At 21.5% G+C, this 27,126-nt stretch overlaps 1 protein-coding gene across 4 annotated transcripts in view; it reads right to left on the bottom strand.

The window, feature by feature from the left end:
• The window catches only part of LOC112601527 (protein kinase C, brain isozyme), an 86,290-nt gene that overhangs the window by 37,020 nt on the left and 22,144 nt on the right, over positions 1 to 27,126 (bottom strand). For 2 of the 4 annotated variants that reach the window (XM_025349197.1, XM_025349199.1), the window contains exons 3-5: positions 19,241 to 19,323; positions 12,433 to 12,544; positions 8,323 to 8,451 (exon numbers count right to left, since the gene is read on the bottom strand). In XM_025349197.1, the coding sequence (XP_025204982.1) occupies positions 8,323 to 8,451; positions 12,433 to 12,544; positions 19,241 to 19,323 (324 nt within the window). Of the gene's footprint in view, positions 1 to 8,322; positions 8,452 to 9,018; positions 9,131 to 12,432; positions 12,545 to 19,240; positions 19,324 to 27,126 lie in introns of all 4 variants that reach the window. The other 2 variants (XM_025349200.1, XM_025349198.1) reach the window with 1 other exon arrangement.

The following is a 27,126-nucleotide window of genomic DNA, read 5'->3' as shown; positions in this document are numbered from 1 at the left end:
TATGATAAAAATGTCTACATAAGTTGTTCTTTTATCGGTATGAAAATTATAAAAAAAAATTGGAATAATTTTTTTTACGTGTATCTACAGAACAAGTCTTTACAAAAATTTTTAAAATCAAAAATATTTACAAACTACGAGCATTACGTAGTAGAATATATATTAAATCTTCGATTTGTATAGCTAAAATATAAAAATGTGATACAATAATCTTTTTAGTAGTCTATACTGGGAATACAAAATATAAAAGAATATACACAGTTATTTTTTTATATTACTTAAATTTGGATGAAATAACGTATTTTAACGATAAATATGATAATAAATATTTTGTTATAATTCAAAAATACTATTCTTGAAAACACACAACTTAATGTATATCATGAATTTTATAAAACACGATAAAGTTTTTAAAAGATATATAGATAAATTTTAAGATATCATATACTTATACTATGACCTTAATCACACTATCTTACAGTATTTACAGTAAGGCATTAATAACTCATAAGTTTTTAGCAATAATATAATATGGTATAAAAAAATATTTATAAATAATATAATAAATACAATGTTTTTGGAAAAAATAAATCAATCTAATTTAATACTAAAATTAAAATAAATTACTTTAATAGGCATATCAAAAAACATATTACAATGTCTACGCTCATAATCGATTTTCATACACAATAATATATCATTAAATTTAAATTTAACAAATCAATTACAGTGTCTTACCCAATGATGTACACTAGAATGGTACCTATTTGCCTATCTTTTTTAATTATGATGAAACTCTTATTTTAAAGATATAATTTCGATTTAAATTTAATGTTATAAAGAACTTAATATATGCAATAATATTTATAGATTTTTTTTTTAAGTTCAAATACTACTCGAGATAATATTAATAATATTAAAAAAAAAAAAAACAAAGTAATCACTTTTAATCTTAAGTTAATATTTTGGCATAATCTGTTATCGCATCAATAATAGTTATAAAAACATCATAATTATGAAAATGGTCTTAAAAAAAATATAAAATTTTAATTTTAATTTTATCTTTTAATGTACCTACTACAATAAAGGTGGAGCAAAGATTAAAATTTAGAAGGACATTCTGATGAATTTGCGTAAAGTATACATTAATAAACAACAATAATTACCATAAATAAATCTGTAGACAATATGCATTAAAAATTTAAAACATACAAAATTATAATAATTGTATAAGTTATTGAAAAATGGTGTAGTAAAATGCTTTAGAAATGTATATGAAAAAATAAATACATAAATTATTTATTCAATAGCAATTAATAATATTTTAGCATTTTTAATATACAAGAATATTGATTAATATAACTATATAACTCAATTAAAAGATATAAAATAAATACATGGCAGTGAAAATTATCCAGAGATAGGTGTGTGAACGGGCAATTCCTCTCATCAGTATTAACTAAAATGGAAAATCTATTCTGGATTATTAATAATGCTGGTTAATCCATAAACACTAAATAAAAACAGAATGCAGCACACAAAGAAAATTATAGTGTAATGAACAAATTTAAGTGTTTAAAGAAAATGAAAAAGAGAACGAATAAAAGATAGAAAATATTTTTTACATTGTAACATAAAAAATATACATGTTCAACAAAAATTATATCTAATTCAAGTCTTAAATCAAATTACTAGATTTTGTTTATGTGTACATGTCGGGCTTAAAGGTAATGAAAAGCTTAGGATTTAATCATGTTAAAATGTATAACCAAAAAACATAAAAATAAAATAAAAAAAACACAATAATTTTAAGTTATAATTTAAATAATGGTGTTATAATTTAAATTATAAAATCATTAGAATTAAAAACTTATCACTATAATAGTTTTATATTTTTCGTGAAATATTAACTATTATTTAGTAAAAATGAACCTCCTAATATTAAATAAATAACAAATTTTAAAATGTAATTTAATTTCAACCAGATGTATAAATTTTGGAAATATAACTACAAAATATCAAAGCAGTTATGAATAAAATAATTATGGAATATAATATACCGTGGAGCATGAACAATAACCGAAATATATAACCTATATTAATTAGATCTAGAATTTACAAAACTATTATTAAAATGATTCTTATAATTAGTACCTAGAAATGCATTTTGTGATTTAATAATTTGAATATTTATAGTTAATAAGTCAAACCAAATAAGCAATAAACTTGAGTAGTAAACTCTGTAAACATTATATTAAATTTAAAAAAAAAAAATCGATAAACAATGAAAAGAATGCTAGTACTATATACGTATATAATGCGATTAAGGTCACTGCATGGTGGTCGGTAGATAAATTTAACGAATATTATGCCAAATTATGGTCACAGGTAGATGAAACAGCGAAAGACAAAATAAAGTAGAAGTAAGTAAAATATTATTAAAAGAAAATACTGATGAAAACTATGTACAAAAATTCTATTAAATAAATAAGGTTTTATTTATAGTATTGTACAGTTATTGATGAGCTAAATAATTGTTAAAATGTGAAATATAATAAAAAATAAGTATACATAAATAGTATACTTAGGTTAAACCTATAAGTAATAATAGTTAACAATATGATAATTAAGTTAATATGTACAAGTAATCAGTTTATAATGATAAATTTATAAATAAACAGTGGTCTATTGAATCAATCAATTTATTCGTGTAAATTATATCTTTTATTAATTAGTCTAATTAAAATATAATTATTTTACCTAGTTATTGTTCAATACAAAAACAAACAAACACATTTAGGCAACCTATAATTTCCCTTAAAATAAACGTTCAACTTAAAACGAATGTTTTCATTAAAATTATTATTTATTGAATATAAGCTCTGTTAAGATAAATTAGTTATTCTTTTGTACTCCTCTCCATTTTAATTGTATACAACATAAAGAGAAACTCATTTTTGTATGTTTTTCGTATATATTATGCCCATTATCCAATAATAAGAAGTAAATACATTTTAAAGTTGCTATCAATTTTAGTACATCTACATGTTTACAGTAAACAATAAAGATTTTATAACTAAAATATTGTATGTGTATTTGTTTCTGAATTTTAAAAGTGTTCAGTTTTTGGAACTATTCGTATTGGATATTGTATTTAATAGAAGTTTTACTACATAACTACTTTACTAGATACTGCATTGCTATTATAGTTAGCCACAACAACATTTTAATGTTTCAATGAAAAATATCTATAAACACAATTTATCTTAATATGTAACTTAAAAATGATATATATTTAATTATAAAATACATAATCCCAAGCATTCTATATAACAATTCAAAATTTTATAAATTTTATTTATTCATATGGACATTGATTGACAATTCTAGAAAAATGTCTTGTAAATGTAAAATGACAGTAATTGATTTAATGGGTATATTGTTAAATTTTTCCTCAAAAACTAAATCAAGATAGTTTTTAATAATAATATGTTTTTACAAAAATATTTTATTGTTTGACTATGTTTACAATCGTATATTCCGTTACTATGATAAGACGGTGTTGCAAGCAATCATCTATAGCTTCTGATAAGTACTCGAAATTTCATACCATAAAAAAAGAAAAGATGTTGAATCCACACATGAATCGTATAAAGACAGTTTTAAAAATATCGAAATTTTTAAAAATTAAAAACAATAGATCCATCGTTCATCATTCATTAATCATTAGGTATTAACTACAGTAGAGCTAAAACGAATTATGAAAGTATAACTGTAGGTATATAATTTTATGAACAGTAATTTAATTTACTCAGAGAAAATGTAATATAGATATTAGGTTTTTCAATTTCAAAGCCCCAAGGGTAAGTGAACGAAATAAAAAACAACAAAAATACACAATGGTTGTATCCAAAAATTATACAGTTTAGGTATTTGTACTTAAACCGAAAAAATTATACATGATCAAAATGTTAGGCATTGTGAATTTTTTTTTAAAACAATAAATTATGCAATCGCTTTGTCGGTTCTGCTAAGCAAATGCCATATGCCCAAAACACATATATGCCCGTTTACAACTTAGACCAGAGATGGGCAACTTGCGACCTGCGCTACATTTTCAAATTACTTCATATAATTTTAGTGCTTATCTGTATCTTATCTTATTTTATTACATTTTTCGATAAAATGTGGATATAAATTCTTATCTAGTTTTAAACCGAAACTAAATTATTAAATCGTTTAACAGATGAAACCTTGGGTCATTTACTAAGAGTTTCAACTACAGAAATAGAAGTGGATTTTACTAAATTGTCTATTGAAAAACCTCATCCTCAAGTATCATATTAAATAATAATTGTAAATATAAATAAATAAAGATAAAAAATAAATGTTAGTAAATTTGAAGGACTTTTTTTTTTTTGATTTCTCCTATGCACTGCGGCTCGCTAGATTTCAAAGTACTTAAAAGTGGCCCGCTAATTACTTTGAGTTGCCCATCTCTGATTTAGACCATGCATGTATACAGTATACCTAAAAATTATTAAAATGCAATCTCTAACATGATCACTACGAGTATATAGCATACAAAATGTAATACGAAAAGTAACATAATATTATATTTAATACAATTATAAATATTCACCTATTCATAAAATAAAATATTGCCAAATCTACACTGCACATTGTAAATGAATATTTTAAAAGAATATATTATATTTATTTTAAATTTCATATTGATAGTTATATTGAAAATTTATAAAATGAATAAAAAAAAAAATTAAACGAAAATGTTTATATTATTCTGATTTCAATGTGTACATAATATTATAAAAGCATTAAGAGCGTAAACCTATTAAGTCATCAATAATATACAACGTAAATCCAATAAACATTAATCATTTTAAAGTACGAAGATAGTTTTAATTATAGGTATCTATAATTCATTTTTTATAAGTTAAAATAAATAATAATAATATTTAGATTTATTAAAAACTAAATAAGTTTTTAGAAAACTTATTTATAAATTATCATAGATCATATTCTTTTAGACAAAAAAATAATTCAAATTATCAAGTATAAAATTCATTAACTAATATAAATTTGTCTAAAAAAAAATGTTAGTTATATGGTATAATAGAAATAAGAATATGTACATGGGTGTATACTGTATAGTTAATATGACGAGATTAAGCATAAATATAATATTATATTATATTTCTTGAAAAGAAATATATAACAGATAATTAAAATTTTAAAGGAAAGGATAACATCAACAATTTGAATAAATAAACTAAAAAAAAAAAAAAAATAGATGGAATAAGAAATGTAAATCCAAGAACTTTTGGTATCATAAATAACTCATCTCATAGAATAGAAAGAAATCGATATAAGATAAACCAAAAATGAATATTAAAATGGTATGTAAGTAGGTACCACTTTAATGTACATTAGGTGTCGATTACTATTACGGGTGTGTTAAATTTAAATTTAATGATATATCATTATAAACGAAAAACGATTCTAAGTTAAGATAGTCTGATAGAGTATTAACCTATATCACTAAGTTTTTTTCATGATGTGTTAAAATCATTTATTTTTCTTTTAGTATTAAAGTAGGTTGATAAAAATCTTTCCAGAAATATTGTAGGTAGTTAATATATTATTCCCATACGTTAACGTGAGTTTTTAATCAAGAAGATGCCAACTAAAAACAATAGTTAAAAAATATATCTCGTAAATCAACATAAACCTTACACTCTTTCACGCTAAAATCAAAGTCGAGCAACCAACTAAAAAAATAAGTCTCGTGCATTTAACTATCAAGCTTATACTGTCGTGCTTGAAACATTTACGATAAGGCCTAGTGATGCATGAAATCTTATCTCAACTCGGAGAAATATATCAGGATTTTTGTTTTTTATCCTTTTATTATGACTACACAAAACGCGCATATATACCTTAACTCGTCCAATCTATAATAAAATAAATATTCTATTGACAAAAAATATTCAATTATTTACCTAAAAATATGTAACAACAAAATAAATGTATTCCAAACTTCTCTTCAAATACTTAAATTATAGTATATCAATTGAATAATGCTTTGATTTTATTTTTGGTCTCATATGCCACCCGATTTCTTGGAAATCAAATAACTCGAGAAATAAAAATCAATAAAAACTATCTCAATATTCCTAGTTTTTGTTTTTTATTTATTTAGAATTTAGGTTATAGATCTCTGTAAATATTTTATGGTTTACAAAACATTCTATGTTAACTATTTTATAAACAATAAATAAATTTATATTTGAATTTGTATACTTGTCTTAAAAAGTATATTATCTTAAAATACAAGAACTAGAGTTAATAATAACGTATGCTATTTTGAATTTATTGATATAACAATTTATAATTGTTCACTGCAATTTGATAAATATATCTAAACAATTTGTTATAATATTTATTTGATTGCCAAAATATAATTTTTACATAGAAACTTAAAATCAAACAATTATTATGTTCCCCACAAACTAATTATCAAAACAAAATTATCTGAAATCCAGGATAAATTTATTTTATATATGAAAAAAAAAATGATTCAATATAAAATAAATACGTTTTCTAAAAAAAGTTTAAATAAAAAAATGTACGGATTAATATAGTAAAAAACCAATAAAACTTATTTACAAAAGAATAAAAATAATTAATCTAAATTAAAATGTTTGAAAGTATTTTCTTTTTAATTCCCACGGGATCTAGAGAAAATCCGAGATAAAATATTTTTATCTGTCAAACTTTAGCAGAAATAGATAATTTTTGTATTATAAATTTAAAAGTATGACGACCTAAAAGGTATCATTACAAAATAAAGATCTATAAAGGAAAATGTTTTTTTCCAAAAATAATACCTCCAATTATCAAATGGATAACAAAGCCATTTTTCACTGGTTATAAACCGACGACATTTTTTAATCAATTTTGAATAGGTTGACAGGTATAAAAAAGAATAATAAAAAGGAAAAAACGATATTATGATATTGATATTTTTCGTGTCCATAATTAATGAAAACTATTTATTTGAACAAATATCAATTTGCACGTTTAATATATTTTTATAACAATATTAAAATATTACAATTTTTAACAGAAACATATATACTAAATATAATTAAAAATCCACTAAGAATAGTTTTTCATAAGTTATGATTTTATGAATTATCATTGACCTCAAATTTAACATATCTATTTTAATGAATTGCCCACCAACTCGTTGACGAGGTATACTCTATCTTAATTAATTAGCAAAACGACTTCCCGGATTTTAATTTTTTTTTTTTTTTGAGTTTGTAAATATTCATCTTTAATTATAAAAATATTTAATATTTTAATAAATAAAAAGCATGGTATAACAGATAAAATGTTTCTAAATACTATTGAATTATTTTAATAAATATAAAAATATATACGTAAAACGTTTCAAATTTTAAAACACATTGAGTCAGTCTACTAATTTAAATTTTTCTATATATATTATCAATATTAAATACCTAAAAACAAACTCTATAATTATATATTTTATCGGTTTTAATGAGTTTTATATGCATTTTCCACATTATTTTTCCATAAATATACTTCTAAAAGTGTCACACTTATTAGATAATTGATTAAATGCATATATAATATGTTAGTAACTAACAGATATTTTCGTGTCAAATTAAAAATCAGTCGAACGTTACGTGATTTAAGCTCAGTAGAACCAAAATAATCAAACTTTGATATCAAATATATAAACGGATAAATACCAATTATAACATTAAACCTCTGAGGAAAAAAAGACTTACTCAAAACTGCATACTTATAATAATTATTATATAAGAAGTCATAGTTTCATTTTATCAAATTAATATTTAATAAAAAAATTACTAAAATTAAATATTTAAGGCAATAAATATTGAAATAACTACCAAATATAACATAATTTATGTCTATGTAATTATGTCAGTTAAAACTGTCTATATAATTTATTAATTAACGTGTTTTGTTTATTCATATAAAATATAATATTACTGAAGTAGTCTCAATAAAGTTTTAAAACCAACATCTCCAAATTATTTTGTTGTTAAAATAAAAGATTGAAATATGTTGACCTCATTTAAAGTTTATAAAGAATTTGCAATCAAGTTCAGGAATTATTTGAACCACATGATTGCAATACAGTTTCTAATTAATATGTATCATTTTTTATACATATTTATTTTTTATAAAATACAAAATATGTTCATGGTGTCATGCCTAAGTTTAAATTAAACTAATATTACTTACTTTCTATGATAAGCTTTGTTCCGTGGCACGTGACTTTCACTTCTATTCGTCCACGTCGTTCTGTATGATCGCAACCGCATAAATTCGGAACACTCTCTTGGCACCGCTTATGTACATTCATATCACATGCTAATTTGTTTAAGTACAATATAAAATTTTCAATTTAAATAACATTATTAAAGTATAAAAATAATTTTACTTTAAACAAATCGTGTTAAAATACAGTTTAAGCTCAAAAAATAGTAAATAAAATATACGGTAAAAACGTCATGCATAAAATATTATAAGACTGTCATGCAAAGGTATCATAGAACAAATATTAAAGGTAATTATAATGATACTATCAGTACCTAAATCTATAAATCAGCATGAAAAATTTGAAGAGCTATATTAATAAGGCTAATATTATTTTCACGAAATAAATATTTAAAATAAACAAATAATTGAAGATTTGAATACATGTAGATGATTTAAAATTATTTAAATACAAAAGTTAATAGTTTCTATTCGTGTCGATTAATACTAAATTATTATGTGACATGTTTCGTTTAAATACTAAAATAAAGCAAAATAAAAATGAAAACAAAAACAAATTATAACTATACCTTTTGAAAAAATTAAACTTATTAGACAAATCTAATTTTGTTTAAAGTTGATTTTAAAGTATGTGTTTTATTGGTTTAGTTTTTTTCTAACCTGTACACTTGAGACCCTGATGGGTAATGCCGTGCAACATAGATCCACAATGGTCGCAAAAAGAAGGTGTGATATACGTATGAAGATCCCATTGATGTTTCGCCGTTTCGGCCTAGATATATCCGTTCATCAAGATAACAAAATTGGATATTTTAAGGACGTACTGAGTTTAGTCAATTATTTTTTTCGTTTATTTATTTTGTATTTTTATTACAATAAAGTTATATTTGGAAATTAATCGTTAATCAAATGTTTCATACAAATAATAGCAAAAAGAAAAACGAGCCATACGTCAGGATGACCACATACAAAAATAAAATAAAAACTGAATGACAATAATACAATTTTATAAACCAAACAAAAGATAAAACCAAATAAACTAGTTAAACTACTGAAATATTTTAAATCTATGAAAATAATTTAAGTCTGCCGAGAGGAAGTGTACTTAAGATTTTTTTTTCAGTAAGCAGCATCAAATGATTTAACATTTAAAATATTTATGTTGATATGAAATAAAAATGATTTATTCTTAGTGAGGAACAATATTTTAGGCACAATAAAAAATGTAAAATGTTCCCAAATTTATAATTCTTGGTTATTATCAGTAATGATAAATAAACAATTATAATTTCTTTAAATTAAAATAGCATATAATAATAATAAAAAAAATTACTTATTTAGTTTTAAATAAATACATTATTGATTTATACGAGAAAGTAGTTTTGTAAAAAAAAATTGAAGTGTCATTATTACTTTCTATAAAATTTGTGTTATAACTTTATGAGTTTTACCTTATAAATTTAAAAAGTTTCTTAGGATATCCAGTAAATATATAAATAAGAAATAGAGTGGCTAAGTTGACTAAGACGGTTGAGAGCTAAAAATTACTATAGAAAGTGAATTATCAAGAGAAAAAGATCATTATTTACCTCAATTAGCAGAAACATACATATATATGCGCCTCTAAAATCTTAGTCATTAAATGAACGATTCAGATCATAATAGGTCTACTACCAGGTCGACAGAAAAAACATATAATAAATATATAGGATAAGAGTTCTTAACCTTTTGTAGATCACGAACCCCTGATCAAACATTTTTATAAAACACGGACACCTTACCAATTTTTTTTCAAATACTTTTCTTTTAAAATACGTCACGCATTGACGTATTGTACGTAACGTACGTTATGTGTTAAGACTGTCACAGATCCCTGACATGAGTATAGCGGACCATAGGTTAAGAACCGCTGATATTGGATATTCGTGATTTTAAGAGTATTTTACAAGAACTAGGGAAACTTTTTACGACTATAAAAAAAAATATTATTATTCTTAAATATGACGTATTCTATAAAAGTTGTATTTTACTATGCAGTAGAATAGACTTAAATTTTATAATACGTTGAGCTATATTCAAATAAGCATTTCTATTATGATTATTTAAATCTGAATTTAGTATCACATAGTTAAAATAAAACAATCGAATTTAAAAATAAAGTATTAATTTGTAGAAATACATAAACATAATAAAATAATTAAACTTAATTTATTAAGATAATATCGAGCATAAGAACTTATAATAATTAATCTAAAAGTACACTTCCACTAAAAAAAAAAAAAGAAAAATTATAAAATTGTAAAAATATATTTTTAAAGAAAAATGTTTAAATGAGGTCATAGACTATAATAATAAGCTAATGTTATACATTGTTTAAGTTAAAATTGTTTAAATATCAAATGGTTTTAATCGTGTATCAAGTATGGGTGTATGCCCACACATGATACATATTGTTTAATAAGTTATATTTTTCAAAAATCAAAAACATTAATCAAGTTTGTAACAATATATGGATAAATCCAATGTGATTACCTATTTTAATGGTATTTAATATAGTTCATTTACAATCATCATCAAATATCTTGACACAGTCCGGGCGGCGTATTTCAGCAAATGTTCCCAAAATGGTATTGTACCCGTACTATTACTGTATGAATAACTAATGTCACACATACTGCCACAACATACTTCTGCTATGCATTGCGTATGGCTAGTGTTATTAAAAACAATAACTCAATAATAAATCCAAAAATATACCAGAACGTTGCGATCAAATTTAATGCTATATTAGCCATATTTAATTGCATAAAATGTTGAAAAGCACTGTTTTACTGGGCTATCATGCCGCCCAGACGGTGTCAAGATATGACAACGACTGCGCCTAAATGTATAAACTCATAAATAAAATATTTTATTATCTATTTATAAACTACGTATATTATGTCCAAAACAATTTTAAGAAAAAATAACTAAAGAATAAATTATGCGATTTTAGGTGTCACATTGAAAGATCAGTAAATTAATACTAAAATAGATACACCATACATAACCTACTCTTTAACTGTTCCATCAATTAGCGTAATGATTACTCTATAATTCTATTAATATGATATTATATTTCAATTTTATATGCCATCAGAACAATATTTATAATTTGCACAATTTAACGTTAAGAAATTTAGCAAACTCGTAAACGAGATATTTTTAAATTTAAAACATAAAATACAAGAATCCTATTAGAATATAATATTACTTAAAAAAAATAAATAAAAATTATTATTATTAAATACAATAATAAAGTAAATATTAAAAACATCTCTTCAATATATCGGTACGTATTGAACCATAAAAAATTTAATAAATAAACTTTAAGCCGTTTAAATAGAATTCAGCCCGAAGTTATTTTTTTATTTTGTTTGAACCTCACGATATCTACTTAATTTAAAAGACAATGTTTGATTTTTTTCATTCCACCAAGTTCTACTTAGTAGTAATTCTGTACATCAACCATTAGTTATACAGTATATTATATATATATACTTCAAAACTTGAATCTGTGGCTAACCATCGTAACTATGTTATATCCTCGAAGATGATTTAAACCGGAAAAAATGAACATCTCCCAAACTATGTTATGTATATATATAAGTTGTATACGCTTTGCGTATACAAAATGTATTAGTAGTTAATTAGGGCTGTTGGCTATTGGTTACGCAGAAATGGTGGTTACTAATATCTCTCCATACACCTCACCACCGTCTTTGTTAATGCATCGCGATTATTATTTTGAAAACTCTCGTGCAAGCTTAAAGAAGAGTATGTATAGTGGTTTTAAATAGCAAATCTATGCTTAAATGCTCATTGTAATTAAAAATTAAAATTAAAATAATGTTATAAAAAGTAATGTAGAGAACACAGGCAGGCATTCAGGTAGAATTTAGAACAAACAAAATAAAAAGAATACAAACACATGAGTATTGTTTTCAAAAAACGAAGAAATTAAAAATAATATAAATATATATTAATATAGATAAATGATAAAAAAAAAAAAATGTATGTTTCAGATTTGCTGACCTTCGCATTTCATTCCCTGATGTATGATACCGTACAATAATGAGCCACAATGGTCGCAAAATGCTGGGCTAGCGTAGGTATGCACTTTGAACCTGTGTTTGGTCCTGGAAGACTAGCCAGAAAATATTTGTTACAAAATAAAAAAAAATATATATCGAAGAAGAAAATAAAATACACCAAAAACGATTTAAAATCTTCAAACCCTATTACCCTAACCAATATAATATGTAACTCATATTAATAAAAAAGAAATATTTTTACCATACCTTTTAATATATATTTAAACTCATTAATCTTTTATTAACTCTTTAATAATGTCTTTTGTTCAGCTAATTAAAATATTATAAGAAATTATCTTTTTAAACGTATACATTTTTGGTATAGTAATAATATTAAACATAATAAAATTACCATAAGTAATATTTATGTGTATACATTGATGTACTCGTATAATTGTATTAATATCAATAATATGCCAATTTTGAAATATTATTATTATTTGAAATTACCATTTTGTATGGTATTTAAAAACAATGTAAAAGTATTTAACATTTATCATTATCAATGAATTATGTAAATAATAAAGTTTGGAAACCTATCCACAAAATTAAAAATTATAAAAATTAAAATTATTTTGAATTTACGCAGAAAATTGGTTTACTTAAATCACAATTCAAACGAATTTAATAAAAAATGCAATAATAAATTTAAGTAATCAATTGGCTTTATAAAATATGTCAAGATTTATGCTACCTACATCAAATTGAATTAAATATTTTATAAAGATAATCAAACATAAAACGTATAATTTATTAGAAAAATTACTTATCTAAAACCTTCTTAATTTCACTATTAATATGCATACATAAAAATATAAATAAGACATATCAAGTTATTTACATGTATACATAATAAATACCTAAATATATTGAATATTATTAAAAAATTGAATGTGCCAATTACAATATGTTTATTTTATAAACAATTATTCACGCAACTGCATTCGAGTTATTCTAATCAACTGATTACTATTAAAAACTAATAAAATATTGTTTACAGAATAATACAATACTGTATATATTTTACTTGAAAATGTATATAAATATTAAGTCTATGCTCTCATTTAAAAATAATGTATTTATGGTTTTTGAGTATTTTACTCATTAAATATGACTTCCCAACAAAACGTATTTATTTATTAACAAATAATACAATACTATTTTTAACCAATTTCCAACCGAATTAAAAATGTTAATTAATATCACTTTTGTTTTAATTGTAATTTGACTATATACTAATGATTAAAATGTCTTAAAAATTTTAAGATGGGTTGATGAATTTTTCTTAAACTTCAGATAAGTTGTAAAATTGACGAATTGAAATATACCTTAATTATTTTATTTTAAAAAAAAACCTTTTCATAAATTAATATAAACTTAAAGTATTTCTTTTTGAATTTTTTTAGCTTACCTAATATAACACAATATTATAAAATAAACAAGTTAAATACATTTAATACTAAAAAAAAAAAACTCTAAAAATTGTATAATATATCGCATTTATATAGTGAAATCACTCATTTTATAAATTGAATATCCAGACAGTGAAATTCGCGCAGATCGAGAATTTTGACGAAAATATAACACTTGCACATGAACGTCTATTTCATAAAATGGATAACACCTATAATCTATATTTTACACTTTATGAAGTTACCATAAAACAAATTATTGAAAGTTTTTTAATATAAAATATAGGTATTATTATAAACTGTACTTTTCTTTTGAATAAATAAAAATACAACAATAAATGGTATTATATTTTATTAAACCATAAGTATTATTTATAAATAATTTAAACTATACTTATCAATACTAATAAAAATACTCGTACTTTAAATTATATGAAAGAAAACGCTGAAAGATCTTGCATGGTCACCCTAGACACTTTTAAAGTCAGAGAAATATTGAGAGATCTGACCAAAATGAAAACTCATATTACGAGCATTGACAGTTAATATATCAAAAAAGAAGGGTATTAAATTAAATTTTGATCATTCCATCGAACAATTGAATGTAGTTCTTATTAAGTTTAATTTAGGAATTTACTGAAAATTGGAATAGGTATATAAAATTGTTCATCTGATCTGTTAAAAAAACAAATAGCGAAAGAAGATCTCGAAAATATATCTTTGGTCAAATAATTTGAAGAATGCTCAATAACTAATAATAGGTATATATAAAATTGATGAGAATTTACTATAACCAAAGATTGATGGAAAAAATAAAATTATTTGTCAATTATTTAATTCAAATCAAAAAATACAAAGTTAGCGTTAATTTGGACATGAAGGTCAAATTAAAGCTGCAGAAAAAAATTGAAAAGACAGATAATTAAAAAAAATTATAATGTGTTTTAAATTTTAATCAAAAAAAAAAAAAACAGACATTTTTGATATTAATCGATGCGTATAAGGAAGTACCAAAAGTTTATAGGGAACCTACAGATCCGCCAAACATAATTACTATCACGGAACAAATACAAAAAGGATTACACAAACTTGGAACAAATTATGATTTAATTAAATAATGGTTTTGTAATGAATGTTTGAAATAACCAACAACTCAATTTGTCACTATTGATAAAATTGATTACAATAAAACATGTAATGCAGGAAATTACTAAAAAAATTCTTGCCAATCAAATATGTGTACAAGTTTCAAAAATAAAATACTATGTAACAGTCGATATCATAATCAATCACCAAGCAAAAATTAATAATGAGATAAAAAAATATATAGTTATCATAACTTTAAATTAATGTATAATTATCAATTAAATTTATAAATAATACAAAATTTGTTTAATAAAACACAATGCAATTTACTATTAAATAACTTACAATAATTTATCTTATAATAATTATACTAAGTGTATAATGCAGGTATTGTCCATTTCATGAAATGTATCTCCATATAATGTATTTTCATGAAAATTCCCTCTAGACAAATTAAATTTCATTATCTGGAAATTTAGTTCATGAAATGAGCGATTTTACGATGTCGATGTGTAAAATGAGACATACAAAATAACTAACTAACACAAAAAAAATTATTACTAAACAAAAATGTATAATAATTTATAATATTTACGATCAAAGTATAAAAATAAATAATATCATTAAATACTATTTAAATATATTATTTGGAAATTTTAATACAATTTAACAAGTCTGAACATTTTAAATTTTAAATAGCTATAAAACTAACTGTAATTATGGTTAATAGTATATGAATATTCGATTTGATTTTTTTTTTTTTTTATCTGGTCCAAGAAAAAATTATGAAAAATCTTATATTACATTTTTAAACTTTTTGACCATACAAAATAACATAAATTTAAAAAAAAACGAGAACTTATTAATAGCTTCAATAACACTAAGGTATTTTAAAAATTATATCGTCTCTATATAATTCTATTATAAATTATTTGATAAAAATATAATACTTAATACAATCCATAAAAAATTACAGAATACATTTCTTTTTATATAAAATTATATTTAAAAAAATTAGCAATAAATATTTGCAATTATTTTTCAATTCATGCACCGTTTTAAAATTATATTTTCAAAGATTCAAGACTTAACTAAAAATAAAAGTTATTGTATTTTAATTAAAGGTCCTAAATTATTTATTCAACTTTTGATATTATTTATATTTTTAAACTATTTTATAATTAAACATGTATTTTAAAAAATAAATATACATTATACGGTAATAATTTTAATAAATTGATAATATTTGTAATAAAAAAAAAAAATTGACTGCCACGGTAATATACTAAAAAAAAAAAAAATAAAAATAAAAATGTAAAAACATTATTTAAAAAAAAATAAAGTGTATAGTACAACATTTATATCATAAACATTTACACATTAACATACACTTTAAAATACAGTTAATGTTTTAAGAGCATTAAATAATAATTAATTCGACTAAATTATTTAAATGGCATAACTTAACTTAAAATGTGTATAATTAATGAAAGAGCTGATAAATGTGTACTGGACAACATAAAATTGTATAACTTAATTATAATAATAAGTCTATACTAAACTATAACAATAATAATTTATATAAAAGAAAAATTAATAATTACTATTAAAATTAAAATTAAAAGTATTCTTAATCCTTGAAGGAAAACACTGAATTTCCATCCTTTAAAATGTAATATGTCTTATACACATAAAAAAACAAATGATAATAAAATTTTAAAAATATCTTATTTACTTCAAAAACATAAAAAGATAATTTATGTCAATGTAATAAATTCAAGTACCCACATATAAACAAATATTATAAAATAAGTGAATATTTAAATTAAAACACATTTGAAATAACTTATCTATATAAATCTATTAACACTATTAAAAAAAATAAAGCATTATTCATATTTTAAAAACATACTTTCAGTTTTATATAATTTTTATTAAACTTGAACATTTTTGGAAAAAAACTGAATATAATTCACACATATAAAGAAAATCGCATACAAAATAGACGGCTGTTTCACATAAGTCACTTGTAAAAGATTGTATAAGTTTATTAATCATATAGAGTCATAAATTTATAAAATAAATAAATTAAAACATCAAATAAACTAAATAATAAATAAAACTAAAAAAAAAAAAAAAAATTAAAAATGAACAAAAACTTCATTGCATTTAAGGAATAATTTCAATAACTATTTAAACATCATTTAGAAGTGAATAAATTATATCATAAAATAAAATATAAAAAGAAAATGCTGTTTTTTATACGTACACAAAAAGATAATTTTTATGTTATAATTGAAATAAAAAATTATAAAACCTATTTTCCTATTTTTAGGACATATTTTAGGGCACAAATGCATGTTTATTTTATGATTTTTTTTAGGGTACAACATTTTTAGTCTTAGTCATTAGGTATGCTAAATTATTAAAAATAATTGCAAGTTCTATGATTAAAAATACACGTTTATGTATGTGAAATCTAAGATAAATTAATATAATTATGTACATTTACGTAAAAAAGTTATTCCGAAATTTAGCATTCAATAATAAATTTTAACAAAAACGGCACTTAGACAATAAGTTTATCAGAAAACAAATTAAATAACTTTATATATAAAAATAATAAATTGAACTAAGCTTAAATGTTAGACACTTTATAAATAATACGCTATACCAATAATACACACAATATTATAATATTGTAGGTCGGACATATTGCACGCATGTTGCCATCTGTTGAGCTCATTCATCGATCGCCGTTTTACAACAACGCGTGCCTCTATGTGGTCGCTAGCAAGCTTACACCTTTTTAATGTGCGTACTTTTACCACCAAAGACATGACCCAATTCTAACCCTACAATCTCGAAAATCTGTAGCATACATATATCATAAAGACATGATTGCTTCAGAGGACATTATAAAATTAAAACTGAAAATTGTATAACTTAAATTCTATAACAGTGTGATTTTCAATACATAACGGCTAAACAAATATACACCACAGTAGTTAATTCAGTAAAACATATTCAAAACAATTTTAAAATTGTAAATTAAATGACAACAATAATCGAAAAATGTTAGGAATTTTCATTTCTATTTTTTTTATTAACGAAATGTCTTTGTAAGAAATAAAAGTTAAATAATATGGATTAAAATAAAATCAAAAATATTTTTAACTGTAACACCAAATAGAATTTTATCAAAAGCTCTTTAATAACTTTAATTATTAAAATAAATAATAAATATTATTATATAATTTTGTAACTATATATTAATAATAATATAAATATTAATTATAACTTATAAATTAACATATGTTAAAAATACATCAATAAACAATAAAAAAATGTAATTTAACTATAAAAAATATTTATTTTTATTTTTTAAGGTTCCTTATTGTCTTTATTTATATCACAGAACTTGCCGTAAAAAAAAATATGACAATTCTCGGGTAAACGAAATTTTAAAATAAATTATATTATTTTATTCAATATTTATGAAAAATAAAGCTAAATTGTACAAGCACTTTTTTTTTAATTTTAGAACATAAATATTTAATTAATATAAAAAAATCTACTGGTGTAAAGAATTTGAAGTAAACCTAGAATTTAAACTAGTATTTATGTTTTTTTTTTTTTTTAATTTAATTATTTAATTAAAACTAATCACTGTTAATACAAAATATTGTGTATTTATTTTAAATATATAATTTAATAAGAGTTTGAATTCATTATTTAAAACATTTAACTTTAATTAAACTTAAATTTAAAAAATACATATTATATTACATTGTACTAACGATTAGCCATAAATTAAAATAAAAAAAAATACTAAGAACAATTTAATCAGTTTAATATCAAAAATATATATTTTTTTAATACTAATAGTATCAATTGATTATTTTATTGTATTTTCAATACATAATTATTATTTACTAATAAATACGTTTTGTTGAATCGATAACATCAGTGTATTAATATTGCCTATACTAGCCGCCGTTCTACAATAAATGATAAAAAACACTGAATGCAAGATATCTTTTAGATTGCTACATAACATGACTTAACGTAATGTATTTTATTCTATAATATATTAATTACAATATTAGTCTATCATATTAGCAGTCTAAATAATCTGATCTAAATGTATAGTGGTCGTCCTGCACATTATGTTTGTAAAAAAATTGTCAATTCAGAAAAAAAACAATGTTAAGTTTATGTTAGAAGAATTATAATGATTGGACTACTTACATCAGAATCAGGTCCCTTGTCGGCTCCGGGACAGGTAAAGGAAACAAATTCGTGACATCGTTTGTGCACAACAAAACTGCATACTATAAAAATAAAATAAAATTAGTACAATATTTATTGTTTAAAAACATATTTATTATACAAAGTTTTTAATTTTACATCTGAAGTTAAAATTTTTAACTAAAAATAATATATTATATAGCTTGATATTCAATTTAAAGCAGTGACGAACATTTATAAAGTCATATAAGGTTAACTAAAGTATTTATCTACTTTCTCGTGAAAAATATTTTAAGTTACTATTAAAATAATTGCACTCCTTTTATGAAATAAAATAGTATACACTTTTAATTTTTCAAAGCACTAACTTTTATATTAAATAATCAAAAATAAATTACATTTTGGTAAATTATCGTGGAGTGTATAAATCAAATAATAACATAATATTTAACATAATTTATAAATTTCTCTAAACATTCTAAAATCTAAAAAACAGATATATTATTATAGTAATTGAATTATTTGACCTCAAAAATTAATAAGATTTTGTTTTGAAACAAATAAAATTATATCTTGTTGACTATATGGTTATTTCTTCAAAAAATATATTAATTTGTATGGTGAAGAAATAGTCCATTATCTGTTCATGAACACTAATCAGATGGTTGTATAACGGACCAAACGTTTTATAGAAAAAAAATATATTTCTTAACTAGGTTTAAGTTATAAAAATAAATACAAAATAAATGTAATAATATTAATTTTTTTTTTTTTTATCATGGAAATAGGCTAAAAAATAAATTATATACTTCAAAAAATAAAAAGCAAATATTTTGCCAACCTAGATATTTCGTCTCTTGTAAATTACTCATAGATCTATACCAAAAATAACAAACACAAACTTTTAGTTCTAATACTTAAATTTTTTTCTCAGAAATTATATAACCATACAAATTAACAGAAAGTTATAGAAAAAAAAACTTAATTAAAAAATGCCGTTATGTATTGTAGTTATATAATATATCATACAAATACGTGTTTAATGTGAAAGATATGAAGTTAAAATAATATTAAAATTTATAACGACCCAACAATCAGCATCAATAATAATTTAAGATTTGAATTAAAAATAATTTCTATAATATGTATTATTTTAATCAATAATAAATTGTATTCGTAAAGAAAATAAATCCATATTATTCAATGCACACATATGAACAGTATTACAAAGTAAGTACTTAAGTAAAGCAAAACCTAAAGTAAAAAAAATAATAATAATCAACAACAACTTAAATTCTACGTAAAGGTATAAAAGTAATGAGAAAACAAATTAAGAAATAAGTGATAGAAATAATTTTAAAAAAACAAATAATTTTTCCCCGTATAATTATTATATATGATTATTAGAATAGTGTTAACAGTTAATGTTAAATAGTTATTGATTGTAAGATTTTTTGTAATTAAATAGGTAAAAACAAAAAAAACTTACGTAAAAAAAATCTTACAGACAATTTATTAAATAATATGGATCAGTTTAATAGTTGTAAATTGTCTGTAAATATTATAATTAATATAACAGCCGAAATAATTTATGTTCCCATACTAATGAGAGGTAATCTTCTTATCCGATAAATTAGTATTTATAAGTTACATGATGAATATTTAACTATCATGAAACTGATAATACGACGTTATAACTTAAGCATAATGGCAAATTATAGTAGGAAAAAAGAGCAATTTGGTAATTTTGTTACTAAACAAATGAATTATTTGATATATTGAATACAATACATTTCAACGCTTGACTCAATAATTCATGTATTGACACTCAGGATTTTTCTAAAATACATTTTGATCGGCTTAAGTCAAATAAAATAAATTTCAATATTGTGCAGTTTTTGTACTTAAATCCCGGCCATTTATTATTTTCTAACTTTTTTCACAGTTTTTAGTTTCCTATATCTAAGGTATTTTACTATAATAATTACAATCAATACTTTTAACTACATTTATATATTTTAAAATACCTAATACAATACACTAATCTACATGAAGTATATGTACAATGTACATAAATATAATAAATATTAAATAAGATTGTTATATTGTTCAGAATGGTTTTTACACACATCTGTTATAATTAATAACTGCTATTCCGTAGTTTATTTTTAGAATCACATATTATTTACAAATAATTATTGTATCAAATATTCACATTTGTATACTCAATTTTTTTTTATTTTTTTTTTATGTGTTTTTACCACTAAATAATTTATACGTATACAATTTAAATAATAATTTATTCAAAAAATATTAACTTGATTTTCGTTGGTAAAAAAAAAAGAAAGAGGAACTAATAATTTAATAATTAATAAACAATTTGATGGTCTATTAAATTAAACAGCTTTCTAAAATACAATACACGTCATTGAAAAAACGACATAATATGTGTGATATATAATAGGACTATCTGATTATTACTTCTATCACGTGTCTATAATGTATGAATTTGGCACAAACTCTAGATGCTTTACACTAAATTTAAAATTAATCTAACCGCATAGTGATATTTTGACAATGAAAATAATATTATGTCATGATCATCTCATAAATTATACAGAAACACACTTCAACTTAAATAATAATTGATTGCTATTTAATGATTATATTTTGTTTTAAGCAATATTTTATATATATATCTATATAATTGCTAATTTTAAGAATAGTAACTATATGTTTTATAATTTTTCAATTGAAGATAGAATACATCACTGTACTTAACTTTTTGTTTATAATATATGTAACATTATATTATGTTATATGCTTTGAGCGAGGTAATATTTGTTTAATATTATATATTACTGCTATCATTGACGAATGTCACTAGTCTTTTGGCAAAAAAAATATAATGAAACATGACTTATCTAAAATATCTTAAAATTGAACAAATATAAAATACACTAAAATTTTACTTATGAAACATCTCTTTTAATATAAGTTGGGAAATTTTAATTTTTGAAACATACAATGTTAAAAAAATTTTCCAGTAAAATTTAAAATATAATTATAACATTTTTTTTACGTAAAAATAAAGTAAATAAAAAAACCAATTTCAATAGTTATGCAATTTTTATGTTTATACAAGCTTTTAAATTTAAAATTATTCCAAAAAATGATGATTTATCATATATGATTAAATAAAACATATTCTTAATTATGTATAAAATTTGTTTACAATCCATTATTAATTTCTATGTCCGTAACTATTTAGCAATTAATTTCAATAAGTAAAAATAAAAAATAAATGTACTATTACGGTATGTAAAATTACCCATATTACAAATTTAAGGCAAAAAATCAAATTCAAAGGTAATGAATGCCTTAAAATAATAATAAAAAAAAACAGTGCAACTTAAATAAATATAAAAATATAAAATGATTCGAAATCATAGCTGGCAACAAATATTTTTTTTCTAACAATATTTTTTTTTAAATATAAGAAAACACCAATTAGCAAATTTTACCTGAGCAAATTAAAAACCGGTAAAAAAAATAGGATACGTCTAACAATTTGTCTTAGAGTAAGAGACCAATATTTTGTGGAGTTTTCTCATACCACCCTAAAATTTAAATACTCATAACTCATAAACTACTTGTCTGAATTTCGATTTTAATGTATTAAAATAATTCAAGAAATATTCTACTTCAGAACATGAAATTATAAATATATACTGTAGTTTAAAAAAGTAAGAAACATAAATATTATAACAATAAAAAATATTTAAAAAATATTTTTTTATTTCGACTGAAAACTATATATAAAAAACAAAAATTTCAAAAATGTTAATACATTTTGAAACAATAAATATTGTTTTATAAAATAATCATCCAGTATATCCAAGAACTCCTTGAAAAAATACTCTTGATATTTAAAAATATTCGTGGAGTTACTTAATAAAGGTTTTTTCTTTGATTATTGTCAATTTAGTAATCTTTAATTTAGAAGTGATTTAATAGTGATATTTCATTCAATCAATATCTTCAAAAATTCTCTTTAATTTTTATCACTACTAAACAATGCTAATTATAATGACAAGATGAATGGTTATTAAATGGAATCCGTATTTTCCATCACCGCATTAATATCTAAAAAATGTTTGAGATTTAAACAATTTTATAACTAGTAATACATTTTTCTTCACCCATAAATCATCATAAGGTAATAAAAAAGAAATTTTAAAATTCTTCTTGGCTTAAGAGGTAAAAATTATTTTGAAATAAAAAATAATTTTAACTATAAAATAAAAGAGAATGTATAGTTAACACAAAGAATGCAATTAGTACAAGAAATAAATAATATATCATAAAAAATAAACTAATAATAAAACAATAAATAACAAAATAATAATACGTTACTATATTTTTATTACATTTATAGGCAATTAGAATAAGTGACTAAACACCATTGTACTATCGTATCATTGAATTTGTATTATTAAAATATCACAATGTATTAAATTAGCAAAAATATATAAATATAAAAAAATAATTTAAATCGACTGTTTAAAGGTTAGATTTAAATTGATTGTTTTATAAGTACCTGTAATTTAGAACCAAAGATTAATTAATAACATCTAATCAACTTTTCATACAAATAATAAGTAATATCGTAATATACTATCTCCAACCTCAAGACAAAAATTTGCCAATTATGTTACTAAAGAAATTTGGGATAGTCGAATTGCACTTATTACCTACAAAGAAATGGTCGAATTACACTTGGGTTGAAAAAAGGTAATAGTCGAACTGCACTCGGGTAAAAAACAGGTAGTAATCGAACTGCACTCGTTCAAAAATAGAGTTAAAATGGAAAAACTGTGGAAACTTGTTACGAGTCGAACGTGTATAGTGAAAACCCGTTAAAAATATTGGGAATCTTATGTTTACGAATGCTACGGCGAGCGTGCCTATTTAATAGCATTATGTATAGTAGTTCGTGAATGCCATTTAGATAACGCAGATAATGATTGTCACAAAAAATCGACAATTACAAATCGATACTTATATTTTAATGCAGAACACTGACATAAGACCATCAACAACACGGTATCAGAAAAAAATAAATTATATTGAAAAATATATTGACTTATATACTCAAAAGCATATTACCCGGCTAGAATTTTTGAATGCAGTTTGTCATTACTACAAAAAATGATAAAAAAAAAATTATTATATTGACAACAATTAAATTTGACGATTTAAAAAAAAAAAAAATAATAAAAATATATATAATAATAATATGTATAATGTAATATAATATAATATAAGAATTATAATGTATAAATATATAATAAACATAATGTGATGTATAAAACAATCATTTTTAACCAAGCCAATGATTAAAATCATTGTCAGTCCAAAGCCTATAAGTGAGAAGGAAAATGAGTGTTTACTAAATATTTAACTCCTTCAAATGTATGAAAATTTGGTTGAAATACTTTTTTTGAGCCCAAGTTCAATTCGACTACTACCTTTTTTAAACCCAAGTGCAATTCGACTATACCCAAGAAATTATTAAGTTAGTTTGTATTTTGAAATTGATAAGATAATTAACCATCAGGGTTCATTTTCAATGTGTAATAATTCTCAATTTCATATTACACAATACACAATATAGCATAATAAAATTGTGTTACTAACATATTGTTAGAAAATTTCATAATTTAGAAGAGAAGATTTGATATTTTTTAGTAAATTTTATTTTCATTAATGTTTAATATCTATTAAGAGATTATTTTTATAGCAAAATATGTTTTACGGAAAATGATTCTGGTATAGTTGACATTGTTAAAATAAATGGCACCTCTATAAATTGTAAATTAATTTAAAGTGATGGTTTTTTAAAATTTAATTAAATCCCCCCTCTCAACGAATTAAACTATTGTTAGTGTTAGACCAGAATCTTACAGATAACTTAAAAAAAAAACTCGCTGAAGAAGAAAACTATTATAATAACTCTATTTAAAAAATCACAGTATTTGGTAGTTTATTATTATTATTTCAAAACTATTTAAAGATTTAATATTACGTAAATGTTTTTTATTAACTTTGAATAACATTAAATGATTCTAGTTTTAAAAATAAAACATTAATACCATTCATTATTTTGTCAATACTTATTCATTTTAACTAATAATTTTTATTAACCTTGAACAGTTAAATTAACACATTGATATGTGTGTCTACATGTATACACTTGGTAACCATCTTATCCGTAAAAAATATTTTAAGTTGGAATAAGACTCACATATGTTTTAACAAAAATCGGTTATTATTACATTACTTTTATTCTTGGTAAAAAAAAAATCCTGAATTTTATAATAAACAAACAAATAGTGCAATAACAGTAGTTTTGAAATTAAAAATAATAATATAATACAATAAAAAAGAGGAAAACTCGTTTATTTTTACATGCAAAATATATAATATTATATTATACCATTAAATTTTCTCTGAAAGACCTTATTTTTAATTGAATCGTCTATTATTAACAGAATATTTATTCTCAACCTTTTAAAGTAAAGAATATAATATAAAATGCATACCTAGTCAATGTATAGTAAATATATTTCTATAAGCTCAACTAAATTCATAATAAATTATAGTGTTTGCGTTTTTATGAAAAAAAGTAACAGTAATCAATCATTGGTATATGTTTGACTTCCTTGGTTTATATATATAATTCATTTTGATATTTACATTATTTTCGTATATACAATAAAAATATTTAATAAACATACATATATTTAAATCAAATCGTAAAATTCATTAAAAATATAATATTTTCTAAACATATTAAAAGTATATCGAAGTCACAGCATATACTTGTATACGTACGTATTTCAAAATTTCAAAGAATTATCTAATAAATTATAAATGTTTATTATTTTTATAGCTAGTAAATATTTAATAGAATATGTTGAAATAAAACAAAATAAAATAAGGCAAAAATAAATACAAAGAAATTTATTTTTTATATAAAAAAACTATGCACTAAACAGTGAACATAATATATTTTTTTTAAATTAGATGGGAATCACTGTAACTGTCCTGTAAAAGCTGGTTATTTTCATATTTTTAATTTATTTAATAAAAAGAAAATTATAAATCATGTTAATTAAAACTTCAATTTCATGTACTTAATGAAAATGTGATTCTTAAAAATTGAATTATTAATCATGTAAACCAATAATAACAATATTATATAACTTATAAGTACTTAATTTAAAATTTTAATTATTTTAAAATGTGAATAAAAGAGTAATTAAAATCTTTGGAACAGAATTATTTTAAAATATATAAAAACGAATTTATTCGTACGTATAATAAGTCAAAATATTTTTAAATTTAAGTAATTTAAATAAACTGATAACATGAATAATAACTTAAATAGATGAGAGACTATTAATCAATATAATCATTTCATAAATTGTTTATGATTTGTTAGTTTCAATTTAATACTAACTAAAAAACGTAAGTATTGTATTTACAAAAATGAATTGGTTGTAAATGGTTAAATTAAAAGTAAGTATTATAAATATGTTGAAAAAAATAAAAAATTTATTAACAATCAAATATTAATCAGTAATAACTAAAAAAATTTTTAAAAATTCTAAGGCACAAATGATATGAAATAAATAATATTAAAATATTACAATGAATCATTTTTAAATTACTTCATTACACATTTACACTTCATTATAATACGATTATATTTATCTCTATGGTATGTCATTCTAAATAATCAGTTAATTAGAATTAATGAATTATTTTATCACTCAAATAATAAATTAATTTTATATTTATATTAAAATAAAATTCAAATA

Source organism: Melanaphis sacchari, unplaced genomic scaffold (assembly GCF_002803265.2).
Source record: "Melanaphis sacchari strain LSU unplaced genomic scaffold, SCAv2.0 Contig79_pilon_pilon, whole genome shotgun sequence".
Classification (NCBI taxonomy): domain Eukaryota; kingdom Metazoa; phylum Arthropoda; class Insecta; order Hemiptera; family Aphididae; genus Melanaphis; species Melanaphis sacchari.
This window is presented reverse-complemented; position numbering and strand designations above follow the sequence as displayed.